At 39.6% G+C, this 18,086-nt stretch overlaps 1 protein-coding gene across 1 annotated transcript in view; it reads left to right on the top strand.

Moving 5' to 3' along the window:
* Positions 1-18,086, top strand: part of Arhgap10 (Rho GTPase activating protein 10) — a 295,503-nt gene that overhangs the window by 152,397 nt on the left and 125,020 nt on the right. The window contains exons 13-15 of the mRNA XM_013522864.1: positions 4,259-4,340; positions 6,259-6,304; positions 8,693-8,758. Of these exons, the coding sequence (XP_013378318.1) occupies positions 4,259-4,340; positions 6,259-6,304; positions 8,693-8,758 (194 nt within the window). The remainder of the gene's footprint in view (positions 1-4,258; positions 4,341-6,258; positions 6,305-8,692; positions 8,759-18,086) is intronic.

Here is an 18,086-nt window from a genome sequence, read left to right on the forward strand (position 1 = left end):
GGTGGGTGTAGCACTCACTCTATCTCTGTGCCCTCCTGTTGGACAGGCTCAGATATTTACAAAGTGAGGACCCTGACCCCCCTGTTAAGTGCTTCTAAACTTCTCAAGTTGACACATTGTATCAACCATTACAGGTGTAGATGAGGATCTTTCATAATTTTCTCCATTGTAATCAAAGCGTCAGTCAGCCATTGTTTGAATTCACTTTTAGTGGAATACATAATCCCACTTCCACCTGTGTTATGGCGTGTTTGCTCAATTTGAAACAACTCTTTGGTGGACAGAAGAAAAGTTGTCATAAAGATTTCACCCATAGTGAAATTAAGCAACATACATTTAAAATCTCTGGAAAATGTGTAATTTATAGATTTGTACTTCATTTTTTTCTAGAAACTCTTATGGGAAATTGATTGCAACTGTTATCATTTCTGTAACCTTTAAAGGTCTTTTGTTTAACGTTGGCACTTTTCCCTTTTCTTAATAAAATTGAGTGTGAGTGTGTCACATGCAGTTTTGGTTTTTCCTGTCCCCTTTCAGCGTTTCTCTTAGACAAGCACTGGCATATTCCTGCTGCTGTGCTAAGTTTCCATTGCTGCTGCTTATCTTTTATTTAGCAACTCTTCCATTTACGTTAATGTCTCATAGTTGTGAACGTCTCTCTTTCTTTTTATCCTTTTGGATATTTTCTGAATTTCAAAGCTCAGTGGCCTTTCAAGTAAAATACAAGAAAAATGTGTTTTGTTCATGCTTTTAGTGAACTATAAAATGCATTTTAAAGTTAATGAATAGATAAGAGTAAAGTGTAGAATAAAGATCATAGCTCCTTATTCTTCTTCTCAGGCTAGGGCCTAACCTAGTGCCTGAACTGTAGTACAGGTGTTTTTTTTCTGCCAGGAATTGAACTCATGAGCTTGCACTTGCAGGCAGGCGCTTTGCCTCTGAGCTGTATCCCCGGCACTATTTTTTGTTTTGTTTTGTTTTCATGAAAAGAGGCTGAAGTGCTCATTTCAGAAGAAAAATTTATCATGTTTCCTTCTGCTGGTTTCAACTCCAGCCTTCTCCTCTGTACACATTATTTATGGTTTTAAGTAAAGAAAGACTAATTGGCAGCTTGGTCTCTTATCTGCTTCATGTTTCCCTTTAAGAAGTTTATATCATTGCCTTTGCATTAATCGAGAGTCAGTTTTGGATCACTTTGTATGACAGATGTTTTTGAGGTTAATCCTGCTTCTGGCACCTAGTAGGCACTCGATAGTACTTGTTTGAAATGGAAGTTAGATGAAGGAGTGAATGGCAGTGTTCTCAGCTGTGCCAGTGTAATGCGCAGCGGTGGTATTGGCTCTAGGAATCTCAACTTCAAACCTTCTCGGTTCTCATTCCAGCTCCGATGGAGTCAGTAATGTTGCTCACTTAGCTTTGGCATGGAGGTGCAGCGGCTTCTTTATTTCAGTGTGACCAATTTAACACTTTGTTGTAAGATGTTGTTTTCTACCAATCCTATATTTGCCTTGTGGTCTTCTAGGTCCACTGCATGTCTTTCCTTGTTAGAAGACTATGGAAATCTTATAATGTAGTTTACCAGAGAGATGCTTTTATAGATGGGGCATCCTTCATCTGAAATAATGTGAAATCTGAAATCCTGCATGCAGCCTGTCAGGGCTTAAAAAGTTTTGGATTTTGTCGTATTTCTTGGTCATTTTTTGTGGTACTGGTTATTGAACCCAGGGCTTCCTGGATGCAAAGCATCTTCTGCGCAGCTACTGAGGTACACCCTCAACCCCTGGTAGTGTATTAGATTTTACATTTTCAGATTAGCGATGTTCAACTGCAAAAGTCACCCCCCCACCGAGTCTGAAGTACTTCAGACACTACTATGTAATACTTCACTTTGAACTGTTGCCAGTATTTCCTAATGTCTTATTTTTGCTTAATGATTTCTTAGCAGTTGATTATTAAAATAAAAACAAGAGATTTAAGATGATTCAAACATGTTTTGAGTGTATGATGTTTTATCTTCCCCATACTCACATTGTAGAGGTAGGTGTCGGTGAAGGAAATGCCTCTCTGTTGTGTCCTCCTAAGGGTGAAGTGGCTCAGGTTGGAGTCACTGTGCTTACAGGCGAGGATTAGAGCAGTGCGAATGTTTTGTGCCACGTTGGACTTGCACTGTCATGTGGCTGCTTAATCTGAATTGTGGGAAATGCTCCCTCCCATCACGGTATCCAGAATTCTAGTTCATACTTCCTTAAATACTGTCATTCATTGCTTCTTATGTTCCAAGTGACCAGAATTAGTCATTCTTCATCTTTATGTTCTGCTGCATGTGCAGCTTGGTTAAGAATATCTGATGTCTACTTAGAGCATCAGTGATAAATCCTTGGGGAGAGCACAGTGGGCTTTAGAATAAGGGCTTTATTTTTGGCCTGTTACCTGAATTTGTGAGTTTCACTTTATTACATCTTTATTGGCTATATTATTTCTGATTTCCAGTGAATCCCTTTATTAGTTATTGATGTGGGGGGGGAGAGAGAGAAAACATAGTTTAATAACTGGTTGTTATTCCCCTACTAAACACCTTGAGTGATGTTTAGAATAAACCAGACCCCTAGCCTGGCCACCAGAGTCCTGTGTCTCTGGCCTATGGTGCCTTCTAGCTTTTCACTGTGCCCTTCTCTTTTGGTTTATGGGAGTAGCAGTGAGACTGATCTTTGTGTCTCAAATGTGTGTTTTTTAGGAGACTCTGCATTTAAGATAAAGCTTTTGAAACTTGATTTTTTAAAAAGAGCAGTTTTGGATTCACATCAAGATTAAGAGGATGGTACAGAGATTTCCTATATGCCGCCTGTCCCAACACATGCGTAGCTTCTCCTGTATCAGCCCTCCCCCTCAAGATGATCCATTGCAGGTTTAATCTGTGAGCCTGCATGAACATGTCACAATTCCCCAAAGTCAGTGGTTTATATTAGAGTTCACTCAGGGGGTTGTACATTCTGTAGGTTTGGACAAATGTATTAATGACATGTTTTCATCTTAATATGCAGAGTGTTTTCACTGCCTCTTCGTCTTTTCCCATCTGATCTCTGGCAACCACTATTTTTTTCTTGTGTCTGTAGATCTGCTCTTTCCAGAATTGTCTTAGATTTGAAATCTTACAGCATGTAGCCATTTCACACTGCCTTCTTTCACTGAGTCTTACTTACACCCTGAAGGTCCCTCCGTGTCCTTGATATTCTCTTTTCTTTTTAATGCTGGATAATGGTCTATTGGATGTAGCAGTATTTATCAGTCCATTTGTCTACTAAAAGACTGCTGGGTAACTTCCAAGTATTGGCAGTTATGAAAAAAGCTGCTAGAAATGTTCTTGTACATATTTTTGTGTGAACATGGGTATTCCAACAACTTTGCGTAAATACTATACCACCAAACATTGGTACATGGCTGTCTGGTACTCCTGCTTTTTTTGAGAAATCACCAAGCTGTCTTTATGAATAAGAATTCTTGTGGTTCCACACCCTCATAAACATTTAGTGTTTTCAGTACTTGGGTTTCGGCCTTTCTTACCTGTCTTGTTACTTTGTACTTCCCTGGTGACACATGCTGGGCAGCATCTTTTGTTCTGCTTCTTTGGCTGTGTATTTATATAGATGCGTGATAATGGTCCAGAAATTCCACTGCTGGTCATAATGCTGGGCAGAATGGAAAGTAGGGAGTTGAGTAGGCGTCCTTACATCCATGTTCATAACAGCATTGTTCTCAGTAGCCAAAATGTAAGAGCAACTGAAGTGTCACACATGTATGAATGGGCGCAAAAAATGTGATACATATGTATACAGTGGACTATTAGCAAGCTTTCAAAAGGAGGAAAGTTCTGATTCATGCTCCATCATGGATAGATTTCAAATAAATTATACTAAGTAGAATGAGCCAGTCACAAAGGCAAATGCTTTTATGCTTTCCATTTCCTCTGTCCAGTTCAGTGAGGGGAGAGAGTAGGGTGATGATCTCCACGGGCTGAGGCGATGGGGCTCGAGGAGTTACTGTGTCATGGAGCTGGTGTGGGGTGCTTGCATGCCAGTGTGAATTACTTTATACCACTGTACTGTGCGTGTAGACATGGCTAAGATCATACATATTAATTACACATATTTTACCACAGTTACACATTTAAAAAAGAGAAAGCTTAATCAACAGAAAAATACTTGCAAGGGGAAGAGGAAGCCTTGCAATTTGCTGACGTGCTCTGCGCTGTGTCTTCCAGGCCCGGCGTGTCCCTGACCATGCAGGCGTTCTCGGAGGAGGAGCGGAGGCAGTGGCTAGAAGCACTGGGTGGAAGAGAGGCTGTAAGCATCCTCGGCCGCGGAGTCTTACTTCAGATCCTGTAGAGCTGGCTTGTGTTCGTTTCTGGGTTATTTTTGGTTTATAGTATTTGACACATGTTCCCTGCTGCAACGGATATTTGAACTCATATTGGAATTGTGTATTCAGCAGTTCAGTAATTTGGCTTGGGGCAGCAGCACACACCTGACTGGCATATCATTTGTTTTTATTTCTCGTTTCTCTCGAACCCAGGGGCTTTGCAGTGCATTACACCCCCAGCCCCCTTCTGTATTTTCTACTTTGAGACTGAGCCTTGCCAAGATGCCCAGTTAGGGCCTGAATTGCTAATCCTCATGCCTCAGCCTCTTAGAGAACTGGCATGACAGACATGCACCTCCATGCCTAGCTGTTGTATTGCTTTGAGAAATAAATTAGAGATACAGGTCGGAGGGCATCTGAATTCATCCTGTTGCCACTTTGTTCAGTTTCTATGGAGTTGTGGCTTTTGGGAGTTGAGAATTTAGCAGATCATGAAATGAATCGGGTTCAGTGAGGAAAATTATTGAAAAGACCACAGAACCGATTAAAACAAAGTCTGCATCAAGGGCAGTGACTCCCAGTAAACTGCCAGAGTGGGTATCAGGCAGGTTTACAAGCACTTGACATTTCTGAAGGGTTTGGGAAGAAAGGAAAGGGTGTGACTGCCAAAAGTGGGATGGGGTGTCCTGAATGGTACAGTGAGAGAGCTCAGTGCAGACCTAACGAGATATGCTAAAAACAGCATTAGTTCGTGCTCACAGTGAGCACTTTGGTGAAGCACAGGACGGCGGGGTGAGGCGCTGCCCTTATATGGGGAGCCATGAGCTAGGGCATTTTTTTGCAGGTGCTATATGCTTGTAAATAATGAGCCGGCAGAATTTTTAGAGGCTGCTCCGAATTGCCGCCTTGATATTGCAGACATACTTATTTAAATGATGGGCAGGGGTGTCTGTCTTAAGTAAATACCAGGTGTTAGGAATAATAATGAAAACAGAAGCCTCATTTTATAGATCAGACAACAGCAGCTTGTCATCTGATAACTGTAAGGCGAAACATTTCAAATTTAGATACATTCAGCAAATTCCTTAATGACCATAATCCCTTCATCATATTTTGCTTCTTTGACATACCTCTGTGAGAGAGAATTCAACTCAGAGGTTTTGTTATTTTTCTTTACATGTGGGCTCATAGTGATGTGTAGTGCTGGGATGGCCCTAGGATTTTTGTGTGAGCTCACTCAGGACACCAGATTGTGTGGGCTTTTTCCTGCCCTCCCTCGTTCTCTGACACCAGGTCTGAGTCTTACAGTTCAACTCAATTCCGACCCTTCTGCCTGGAGTTAGCAGCAGAATCCCCCAAGGTGCTCAGATGCGGGTCAGAAGTCTGGGTCTCCACAGTCCCCCTTGACAGGCTGTGCTGGGGGAGACCCTTGACTGCTTCTTGGGCTCCCTGATCAGCTAGAATGGGTCAGAGGGCTCTCCCGCCCTCTAGGGGGCACCCCCCGCCCAGTGAAGCTCTTCATAGCCCCTTGTTAGGAATATTACAGAGCTTAACCTGCAGGGCCCCCAGAGAGACCAGCATGGCCAAATGTCCAGCCCCATCTTGAGGCTGTCTGTCCCTGTCCTAATTCTGAGTCACTTTGTTAGTATAAACTCAGGTGCCATAGAAGGAGGATCCTTGTACGTAACAAAAGATATTTCTGTTCTGGCCATCTCAAGAGTTTTAGAACTTTGTACCACAAAACAGTGACAAAGACCAAATACATTTCTTATTATACCATATTAACCAGTAGGAAGTTTCTACAAACTGTTTTGTATGGCCCTATGTGGACTACCTATTTGGGTCATTTTTACTGCTTTGTTAAAATTACCATTTTTTCCTTTTCTTTTTCTCTCTCACTAGCTGTTCCACAGTTTTAACAGAGCCATCATCCCAAGGCCAGAAGGAAGTAAGTGCTAATTTATAGAATGATTGTTTGGTTTACTGTTTCATGTGTTGCTTTGTGTTTGTTACGGATACCAGAGTGTTGCTTGGGGCACACACTCTGTACCCTATTGGAGTGCGTCCTCTGACTGCCGTATGTATTCTGTCTCATCCACTGGAGACTTTCTTAGAGTCCTCCTAGCTGCTGTAGCCTTCCTTAATCTTTCTTATTTGTGAGCTTTTATATGTGATTTTTCTCTGGAGTTCACTTTGCTGTTTATTCTTTCACCCACACATCATGTAAAATTTAGGGTATGATCTTGCAGTTCCTGGTTGAGTTGCACAATTCTCTTCCCAACCTTCCTTACCCTATCCTTTGTCAATCTAAATAAAAAAAAATCAGATTTTCCAAAGAACAATGATACTTACTTGGGAATAGCAGAGCACTGTGATACAATATGCATGTCATAGTAAACTATAGATGTATTCAAAGATGTTGAGGTAAAGAACACTTTAAAGGTAAAAATGAAGATTACATCAGGTGTTGTGAAACAATATTCTTTTGCCACAGTGATTAATGAGTGGCTTAGACCTGAGGTGGAGCAGTTAGCTGTTGGGCTGATGTCCTTGAAGAAGTACTTTTTATTCTGTTTTTGTTTTTTTTTTTTTGGTAGAAGTTTGCTATGGTCCATTTGGAAGCTTGTGATTTTGACAAAGTTGTCTGCAATAGTTATTCTTAGGCCATCATGTGGAAAAATCTTTTTTTCATAACCTTGTGGCTTTCTTTACTATTCTGAGTTTGAATTGACACAAGTGATTCCGTTTAGATTTTGGCAACTTTTGCATTCCATTCAAACCCGGTACCCATTCTCTTTACTGTATCTGGGTATGAGTTTTTACAAATAGTATTGCAGAGACACTTTAGAAAACAACAACAGGGCTGGGGATTTAGCTCAGCGGCACAGCGCCTGCCTGGCAAGTGCAAGGTCATGAGTTCAATTCCCGGTACCGGAAAAAAAAGAAAACAACAACAAATAGTGAAATATATTTACATATTGTAGGGCAAGGATCTTCATGTGTGTCATATATACTTAGAGGAAAATGAAATAGTGCTTAGCGCTGTACAGTGGACTAATACTGAGATAAAGATGTGATCAGTTTAGGGACTGAATGAAGTTATGTTTTAATATGTTCAGAGGACTTAAGGTTACATAATCAGATAGCACAGTTTGGAAACACTGCATTATGTAATGTGTGACCCCGAAGTAATTGTGATCACGTGTGCCCGTGCTGAATAAATGACATCTTCTCTCGCCTGGCAGTGGATAGGGCATCTCAGAAGGCGGCACATCCACGAAGCACCTGCTCAGCCCCCTCCCCTCTTCCTTTTCTGTCCTCTGCTTTGTGCTTTTCCTCTTTCCTCCTCCTCCATTTCCTTTTTTTTCCTATTCTCTTTTCCCTACTCTTCCGCATTCTCTGCTTCTTGCTGTTTTCTTTTCTTTTTCATTATAGAAAAGTTGAAACACGCCCTTTTTAGGGTTGGAGGATATTTTTGCTAAGCAGATAGAAACACTTGTGTTTTGTAAAACTTTTGTGAAGAGTGGATTCTTCAAGAGTAAGCCACCACCTCATTTCCACGAGTAAAACTCTCCTCAGGCCCAGCATGACAGATTACATGTAAAGTTCAGACTGAGATATTGTTTCTGCTCCCCCTTTAAAAACCCAAGATTTAGGGTTAACTTCCCTGGGTTCTAAATGCTGTGACTGAGGGCGCTGCTTTTCTTAATTTAATTGAACCAAGCATTGGCTTTCATTAGGATACGAACAAATATGTCACTCTATTCACAGGCAAGCGTCTTGCTTGGGAAAAATATGGAATTGTATCTTCAAAAAGATTAGATCTGCCACATGAATCATCTGTTTTTCATCTAATATGAAAATAAATATTATTTTAAAAACTTGGAGCATGGTATAAAATATCAAAATTTTAATTAAATCTCATTGCCCAAATGTTTTTTTTTAAAGCTTTTCTAAAACATTTCTCTCTTGTGTTAAACGTTTATATTCTTAGACACTCATGCAATTTAAGAGCCTTCATTTATATATGCAGTTTCATTAATTGAGCTAGTGTTAGAATTTTTGGCAAAACACATCTTATTTCCAGATAGCTTCTCTTAAGAGATTTATGTCACTTTCTTTTCAACTGTTTAAAAGAAATTGCATCAACTAAATTATTTTCAATTATAACAACTGTACTTCCATCCTTTACCCAGGAAATACATGGCCCTTAGATTTTTGTTTTTTAAGTAGATGATTCCAAATTGGATTCAGTTAAATTATTTTTCTCTGTTTTTAAGGAAGGCAGATATGTTGAGCATTTGTGCCCTTAATGTTTTGTAACTCTTTCTTTTAGGTGCACAGTTGGATACAATGGGATTCACGATTCTGAAAAAATGCATCAGTGCAGTTGAAACGCGAGGTAATGTGAATAAATAATTTTATTTATGAAAGGATATAAGTATGTAAAATCTAAAAGTCCACTTAAAATCCTCATTGTGTGGTTAAGTGTTGTAGCAGGAAATGTGTTAATGCAAAATGCTCATTCTAGGTATCACAGTCTGTTTCCTCATATGACATTGTGAGATTGTCCTTTTTCCTCATGCAAATGTGGGAGAAATTTATTCATTCTCCTTTGTATTAAACCATATAGTCAGTATTGAAATGAGAATTGCATTTGCTTCTAGATCTGCCATATCAAACACTACTGGCTGGACGAGAGGCTTAGCTATTTATTATAGTTCTAGTGGCTGGAAGTCCAAGATCAAAGTGTCAGCAGACATGGTTTCTTCAGAGGCCTTGCTCCCTATTGTGCAGACGGGCACCTTCTGGCTGTGTACTCACGCGGCTTTTTCTGTGTATTTGCATGTTCCTGTTGTATATTGCATGGATTTAAATTTCCTTTTAAAAGAAATCAAGTCATATTTGATTAGGGCTCTGATGTCCTCATTTTCATGCAGTCACCTCTTCAAAGGCCCTATCTCAAGTACTGGGGTTCAGGCTTCAGTGTATGAATTCCAGGGGGACACAGCTCATAAAAATGACAGGAAGAATCATCAACGTTGGACAAACGATTTTAACTGCTTTTGGTTCAAGTACCTTGAGGATGTTTTTCATCCTCCTTTGTTATGTTGGGCCTCTGTTACACTCATCTGTAGGACTTCGGGTATAGCTCAGGGGAACGCACTGTGAAAGAAAGAAACAAGACACCACAGATTTATTGATGTATAACTTGTATACAGTTAATTTAATCTGTACAAATCATTGATTTTTGAGAAATGTATACAGTTGTGTAACTATTGCTGCTACAATCATAGAAGATACATGATTCCTCCTCCCGCCAAATTCCTTTCTTGGCAGTCACTTCCCATGCTTGCTCTGATATTTGGCATACTCTTAGCTACTTTTTATCAGGATAGTTCTGCTTCCCAAAAAAAAAATCACGACATTTCATTTTAATAGAATCCTGCAGTTTTATTGTCTTAACTTTGGGTTTATTTGGCATAGTGGTTTTAGGATTCTTCTTCCTGGGTGAAATCTTAGGTCACTTGTTTTTATTGCTGGGTAATATTCCATTATATGGACATATAAGTTCTATTATATGGATGTACCGTATTGTTTATGTGTTCACATGCTGATAAATATTTGGGTCATTTTAAGTTTAAGGAAAGTTAATCCTTTCCTGACTAAAAGCCCAAGAGATTTTTCTTTGTTCCTAAGAACAAAACAGGGCTATTGTATTCTGAGCCCTTTAGTCTGACTTTGGAGAACCCAGATCATGAACATTGTGAAAGAAGCTGTTTGTGGGAGTAGTAGTTTCCTTTGTTTAAAGACCCTGTGACATATGGGTAAAGTGAATATTTAATTAACTATTGTGTACTGTATATTCTCCTCCTATTTTGGATGACTTGGTGTGAGATGAAGCATTTCATTCACATTTTCCATCGAAACAAGGTCTTTGTTAGAAAGCCAGACAGCAACCTGTGAAAGTAGAGTGCTGGGTAATAGATGGTTATGAGCTCTTTATGATTTGAGGATTCACCTGTCAATAACAATTCAAGTCACGAAAAGCCTTCTCCTCCATATTCTTCCAGCAGTGATTAAGACTGGCATCAGATTTTCATTCATTCGGCCCTATGCTGAAGTTGAACTGACAAATCTGCTCATTTTCTTAGTGCTGCAGAAATTTCAAAAGTTACCATTAATATTTCTCGCTCTGCACTCAGGTTTATTTTTTTTTCCCTGAGGTCCTTAGATCTTTAACTGTATCATCTACATGCTTAATTTCGATTAATTCTTCCCTCAAAGGGTATATTTTATAATACTTGATTCTGTCTGATCAGATAAAGATCTACCTGAAGACTTTCTGATTGGGATGTATAGTTTTATGGAGTGTTGTATCCATTGAATTGAATATATTGGAATCTGCATGTGTGTTACTATAGTTTGTTTTTGAGTGAAGGTATGCATTTTATGATAGAATTTCCCATTTAAAAAGGAGAAAAAAAATTGTAGTTTCTTAAGTCTTTCATTCCCAAAGGTCCAAAGATTATTGAAACGTTTTGCTTTTAGTGAAGTAATAGACTAGAAATAGTTTAAGAGTCAACAGTCGGATCATGTGATTAAAAAGGATGAGGAATATTGTAGTCTGAAGTTTTTGTCTTATATTTGGAAGTTCCTTCAAGATATATTGCTATTAATGATTTCCCTCAAATTAGCTCTTTTTGCTCTTGTTCTTCTGTTATGCTAGAGGTGGTGCTGCCTTTTTTCTGTCAGCATAAAGCTAGTGTATGTTCCTGTAATAAGAAACTGCAGATCCCCATGGTTTAAAACATAAGACATAACTTTGTACTCATCCGGTGTTAGTGGGGGCTTTGCTCATCACTCAGATGCCTGAGCTTCTGGAGCAGCCAAGTTCAAAGTTCCTGGCTGCCTTGCCAGAGGGTGACAGGTCTGGTGAACTTCAGAACAGCAAGTGAACGCTCTGACATGGAAGTGAGTACTGTTTCCTCCCATTTGGCCATAAACAGCCTCATGGTCCCACTCAACCTCAAAAGGCCTACAAAGTACAACCTACGGCAAGCCTGGAAAATGTCATAGCTTCCCAGGGTGAGAGTTGGAAGTAGTTGGTGAGTAGCACATTAATGACTGCCAGGCACTTCCTGAGCCTATGTGCCAAATGGCCAGCGATATTTAGTAAGATGTTATTGGAGAGTTATTTAAAACTGACTGTCATTGTCTGAAAACTACCATTTTATATGTTTTGATTAAAACAGTAAAGTGAATTTTTTTGCTTACCTTTTTCTTAGCATGCCTTTTTTTTTTTTTTTCTATTTTAAAGAGAGTAGTAAAAAGAAAAAACAACAGCAGCATGCCAACATCACAGACATAAACAAAACAAAGCAAGAACATTAAAAGTGATACAGGGTTTCAAAACAAAATGATAGGAATGAACAGTGGTGATTGTGTTACATATTGTTATCTTCCACTACGTTGCTCAGATTGCCAGATGTATGAATGGAAGATTGTTCAAACCATGAAAAAGAATAAAAAATAATTATTAAATAAAACATTAGAGTTAATAGAGTTTCACTAGATAAGACGGTAGGAATTCACCAATGGTTGTTCCATTGCATATTGTTGTCTTCAAATCAGTTGCTCAGATTACCAGATACAAGCATGCAAAATTGGTCAAAATATAAAAATTTTAAGCATTAACTGTTCCTTTCAATGTGCCATCAGACATCAGCAGTACAGTTATCCCAGCTGTGACATTTGATGTTCAAAAAATTATCCACCTTACTCCTGCCATCATTGAAATAGTTAAATCCTCAGGCAGTTGCCTAAAATTTACAGTAGGTCTCAGTACCTTAAGAAAAGATAACACTTTACTATAATGAAATGCTAATGTATCCAAACCTGTAACACACATGATTTGTATAGTCATCTGGGTGAGACGATTGAGTGATTATTCTAATTTTGAGAAGAGCAAGAATTCAGTGTTGCCATCATATCAGGATCAAAGCATTCATTCATTTACACAGAGTTGTTTGCTCATGAAGTTATAGCATATGTGGGAGTCAGATCCTCTGATCCTTCATTAAGCAAGTGTTTGTTAGGAATACAGTTGGTATCACCTGTACCAGCAGGAAATTGTGGTGGTGTGTACCAAGCCGAAGGACTTCACGAAATAAGTCTTCCCAAACTCTGTTGCACATTAAAAGGTCTGCACATTTAAAGGTCACCTGGGACTTTTAAAAATAGTGATGCTGGGCTGTCATCCCCAGTCTGATTTAAATGCTAGAGGGTGTGAACTATGTAGGAAATGGTTTTTTTTTTTTTTTTTTTTTTTTTTTTAATACCAGTCCCCATGTAATCCTAATATCTAGTAGGAAAGTTTAAAAACCACTGTCCTAATGGGAACATTGCTTACTTCTTGGAGAAATTGGATATATAATTCATTATCTTTATATTGATAGTGTCCTGCTGTATGGTGATCTTTCCTCTTTTTAAAAATATCTCAGTCTAACCTAGCAAAATGGAAAGTTCTGAAGAAAATAGCCCAATGTTCTTTTCCTTTCCTCAGTAACAGATGACTTATCATAGTTTAGCCCTTGTTCTAATCTGCAGCCCGTCAGTTAACCAATATTTATTGAGCAATCACAGGGTATACATAGCCTTGCTCTAGGCCTTGGGGATACGGGTTAAAGGTTGGTTCCATATAATCCATCATCCAGTAATGGTAGACAGGATAGAGATTTGTAAGCAACATGTAAGCTTGGATATTTATTAGGAAATATCCAAATTGATAAAACTGAAATGTTACAAGTTTGCTTGAATTGAGAGAATCTGAGTGCACACTGATGGATTGGAAAAGACTCAGTGTTAATTGCAGAGTGTGTTTACCTCTAGGCCTCTTTAGATTTAAAGGACAGAAATGTATGTCGTGGCATTTAGAGGAACCTCAGCAGAGATGTGAAGATCAGATGTGACTGAGATAAACCAGATTTTATTGGAAGGGAAGCACAACGAAACAGTAAATGCGGTTACTCAGGGATTTGCACTTAATTGAGAAGTAACTGGATAAATACTAGAAGATGGTAGAGAGCAGAATTAAAGACTGAAAAAGGTTAGTCTGGAAATTTGTAAGGTAGCCACGTGGGGCGCACAGAATTTGGCTGAGGGTTTGGTGGCGTAAGAACAGACTGTGGACAGTAGATTTGGCAGTGGGGCAGACTGCATGCATGCAGTCACGGTTTTGCTGAGCAGTCCCGTGCCTATGTAGCATTTGGTTGCAAATAAGAAGATCAGAGATCTGTAAGGAATTTCACCTTCAAGTTGTAGTTTGGGAAACAAAGGATAACAAAGAAACTGGTCCAGCGCTTAGGGCATATACCAGGATCATAGCTGGGCATTGCTATGGACAGTGAAGAGTCCAGTAAAAATAGAATAGTCGCACGGAGATAGGCGTTTTCTGATCTCCTGCTTTTAAGGGAGAAAAGAAACTGTGGGAGATTTCCTTAGAGTGGGATATGCAGACCCTGGTTCGATGGATGTAGCTTTTGGTGTTACAAGAGAGGACATGTGGATGTATAGTGGAACTTCTGACCTAAATATGAGGTTGAAAGAAGAAATAGCATGGCTAAAAGGGGCCATGCTTTTGTGTATCGGAAGCCAAGTGGAAATGCTTTGTGGGGAGTCCTGGGCCAATTCAGTAGTGTTCCTGCAGCTCTTGTTTGCACATCTCTTCCTGTCCGTCCTTCCTTCTCAGTGTTACACCTCATGTCTGCTGCCTGGCAGTGATCTTAAAAGTCCCTCTTGTGGGAAGATGCGCCATCATTTGCTCCATTGCCTTAACCTTGCTGACAGTGAGCGTTATTGTGCAACCACCATGCCCTCGTGCTGTTGCCCATTGCTCTGTCTGCATCTCTGGGAGAAGATGTGTGCAGACTCAGGGTTTTCCTTTGTCCCTCCTGGACTTGAGAAACATTCTGACTCATGGCTCCTCCCCAACCCCCCTCCCCCTAATAAAGAGAAAAGGTTTATTTTGGATGGTAATTTTGGAGATTTCAAGCCATGATTGGTTAGCCTGGTTGGCTTTGTGCCTGTGGTGAAGCAAGATGTCATGGTAGGAATGTAGTGTGGACCACACCTCTTCTCTTAAGGTCAACGGCAAGGAGGAGGCTGGTGCCCACAGTCTCCTTCAAGAGCATACTCCCAGTATCTTAAGGTGCCACCTCTTAGAAGTCTGACCACGTCCCTGAGAACCAAGGCTCCACTACATGAACTTGAGGGAACATGTAAGATCAAACTATAACTGTCTGCCCCTCCCTCCCCGCAAGATTCAGATCCCATCTCATGGTTCAAAATGTAGTCAGTACACGCTGAAGAGTTCCGGTCTGAACTGTTTAAGTGTTGCTCAAAAGTCCAAGTTCAATGTCTTCTCCAAGACTGAAGGCAAACTCTTAAGTGTGAGTCCAGAAACAAAAGAAAGGACTCAACTCTTAAGCTGAATTACACACAAAAAGAGGAATTGCCCAGATTCACAAAGGTGGAGTTTTTGAAGGAAAAGATTTGGGCAGAGGAAAGAATGAGGACCATGGTAGAGATGTGTGAAGGAATAGGATATATCTGGGAGCTGAGGTATTCAGCAAGATGAGAGAAGACGCAGGGCGGGAGTGGGAGAGGAAGAGAGATTCTTGGATCACTGGTGAAGGCTTTCCTTTGCCTTTGGACAATCCATTTTCAGGTTAAAGCTCCAGAATGAATGCTTGTGAAGTGATCCTTAACCCTTGAAGCCCCTAGCTGCTTTTTTAAAAAAAGGAAATAGCAAATTCATGTATACTGTTTATCTACCCAGCGTCTAGGTTTGTGAAGATTAAAAGAGCTAGTCTTTGTAAATAGTGTACATTTAAAAGCTTGCCTTCCATTCCTCCATCCAGCCTCCATTGTATTCTCTTTATCCTGAAATATGTACATTTTACATTTAGCAGTTATACTGCTTGGTATTGTTAATTGTATTTTTGACAGTATTTTGTTTGTGAACTTCAGTATTTACTTGGAATGGAGAACATGTCTTACTTAATCCCTTATATACATACTGAAAAGTATGATCAGTAAGTACCCTGCACACATAGTGAGCCCTCAATAAGCTATTGCTTTTTGCTTGGGCATTCAGAAATTTGAGTAAAATATCCCACTGGCAATTTGGCAAATATAATAACTTATAAGATTATTATTCTTTGTGTGGTTGGAATTAGTGCTTTCACATAGTATGTGTAGGATTTGTTTGCATCCTGTTACAAATTTATGAACTCATGAATTTATGTCAGCATCTTTCTGAGTTATGGGTGATATATTAGACATGGAAAGATTATCATGTTACATATGAAAGGGTCTCATGGCTTCATAGCTTGCAGTTTAACTACGTCATTTCCTTGAATAAATATCTCCCCTTTCTAAAAAGGAACCATGCCCACCCAGTACATTGCCTTTTTGTGGACCTGCATGACACCTAGTCTTCAGCTATATGCACTTTAAAATAAGCAAAAGAATCTTTTAGTTGCTATTTTTTAAATAGTCATTATGATTTAAAACTAAATTCGTAGGCTACTTTTGTTTATGAAGTTTCTTTTAAAAATCTTCCATATGTGCATAATTTGAATAATCACTTTAATTTTCTAGAGTATTGCATTAAAATGTTGGTCTAGGCAAGCTGTCAGTTAATCATATTCAGCATTGTACCAAGCTGTGAATTCATGGGATGGAAGTAGGAAGCTACAAAGAAGATGTGACAGTTCTTGATGTGTCACATGTAAAAGTGAGTTTGAGTTTCTCTGCCTTTGCACTGTTTTGGAGTTGGGGGGAATCTTTCTGAAGATGAGTTGAAGATTGGTCTGCTTGCAGAGCACTTTTATGATGGCCTGGGCTTTCAAAATGGGTTCTGGTAGGAGTTGATAATTTATAATTTCAGCATTAATCTTCAAGGGGTGTGAAAAGGGAGAGATCCAAAGTGATCTTGCAACATGTTTTATCATGATTACACATTAATCTTCAATTGCCAAGGGCAGATTTGGTGCAAAATGCAGAAAAAAAAAGAACAGCGGTTTTCTGGAAATTTACAGCAAGCACATTGGAGTCTCTCATTTGCTGTCTGTTCTTTCATCCGAATGGGTGTGAGGTGAGTGTGGGAGGGAAAGCAGGGCAGTCTCACGTGGGAGGGAGCTGGAAAGTTTGGTGGTGTCTGCGAAATGCAAATGCAAAATTGAAACACAAAGTCCGGGCAAGTCAAGACTGAATATTCATTTTTTCCAATTAGCACTCTTACTACTTTTAAGAAAACTTTGAAAAGTTATTAGCCTCCAAATTAACAGGAGAAAATACTCCACATATGATGGTGTGTTTGAAGCCCTTGCTTGTGTGGTGTAGAGTTTGATTGTCACCATTAGTATCTTCTTGTTCAGTGACTTTTTTCAGCTCTCAAGTCTCCAACCTTTACTCTATTACTTGTGTTTTTGTTCATGTTTACCTCCGTTAACACATCCATGTGGTAGGAGTGAAGAAAATTAGTAGGACTTTGTGTAGTCATTATATAAATCAACTTGCTTTGGGGTCTGTTTGGGTTGGACGATGGTTACGATGAACAGAATGATCATGCTGTATTTTCAAGTAATGTTGGTGTTTTTAGACAGGAAACATTCGGAATGCTCTTGCTATAGGATAAGCAGACGAGATACTGTGTGTCCATTAAGTGCTGATGGCGTTCCTGATGTTTGGTCTCAGTGTTCTCTACATTCTCAGCATAATGCTGAACAGCATGAATTCAAAAGTGACTCTGGGTTGGAATTTCAGTTCCCCATCTGTTAACTTTGTGACCAGGTCGTTAGTTGCTTCACCTCTTCATGTCTTCATTTTATCATCTGTGAAATGAGATAGTGGTAGTTATTCTATCAGAGGATCGTGGGAATGAAAAGAGACCGTTTGAGACGTGACACATGTTGAGTGCTCAGTAAACAGAAGTTGCTCATTTAGAGGTAAATCTAATAATTGAGGTCAATTATAATTAAGTGGTCCTATTATTGATTCAAGGATCTGGGAGTACTAGAGGGACTAACACCTCCTCCCCCATGCTAACAGCAGTTAGCATAGGGAAGTAAATCACCTGTGTTCACTTTAGTAACTTTACGTGGCTTTTGTCACAAGCAGTGACATTAATTGGTTTGACTGTTAAATTATTTCTGTGTCTTGTGCATGTTTGAGCAGCAAAACATCTTGAGCAATGAAATGACCAGAGAACAGAAAAAGGAAGATGCCCAGGCAGAATACTGTGGAACGCCAGCCTGGAGGACATAGCAAGACCCTGTCCCAGGGGCAGAAATGAGATTGGCTGGCTTTGGCTCAGTACCTGATGCTGTGGCTCATCTGAGGTGGAGAGGCAGGTGGCAGCAGCGAGACACTGTCAGGCCTTTTGTAATGTTCTCATCTCTGTAGCAGAGGGATAAAAGGCGTCTTGTAAAAACAGTGACAGCCGACTTTTGCCTTGAGTCTGCATCTTGTTCCTGTTTATATTAGTAAAATTTTGCTCCTAGTTAAACTTGAACTGAATCAGTGATGAGTTTGAAGATAAATTTACTTTTACTGAGCTGCTCCATCCACTCCAGCTTACTTTTTTTTTTTTTTTTTTTTGGTGTTTTTGAGACAGGGTCTCATTATGCAGTTCAGGCTGACCTTGAGCTCACTTTGTAGCCCAG

Source organism: Chinchilla lanigera, unplaced genomic scaffold (genome assembly GCF_000276665.1).
Source record: "Chinchilla lanigera isolate Chin_1 unplaced genomic scaffold, ChiLan1.0 scaffold00070, whole genome shotgun sequence".
Classification (NCBI taxonomy): Eukaryota; Metazoa; Chordata; class Mammalia; order Rodentia; family Chinchillidae; genus Chinchilla; species Chinchilla lanigera.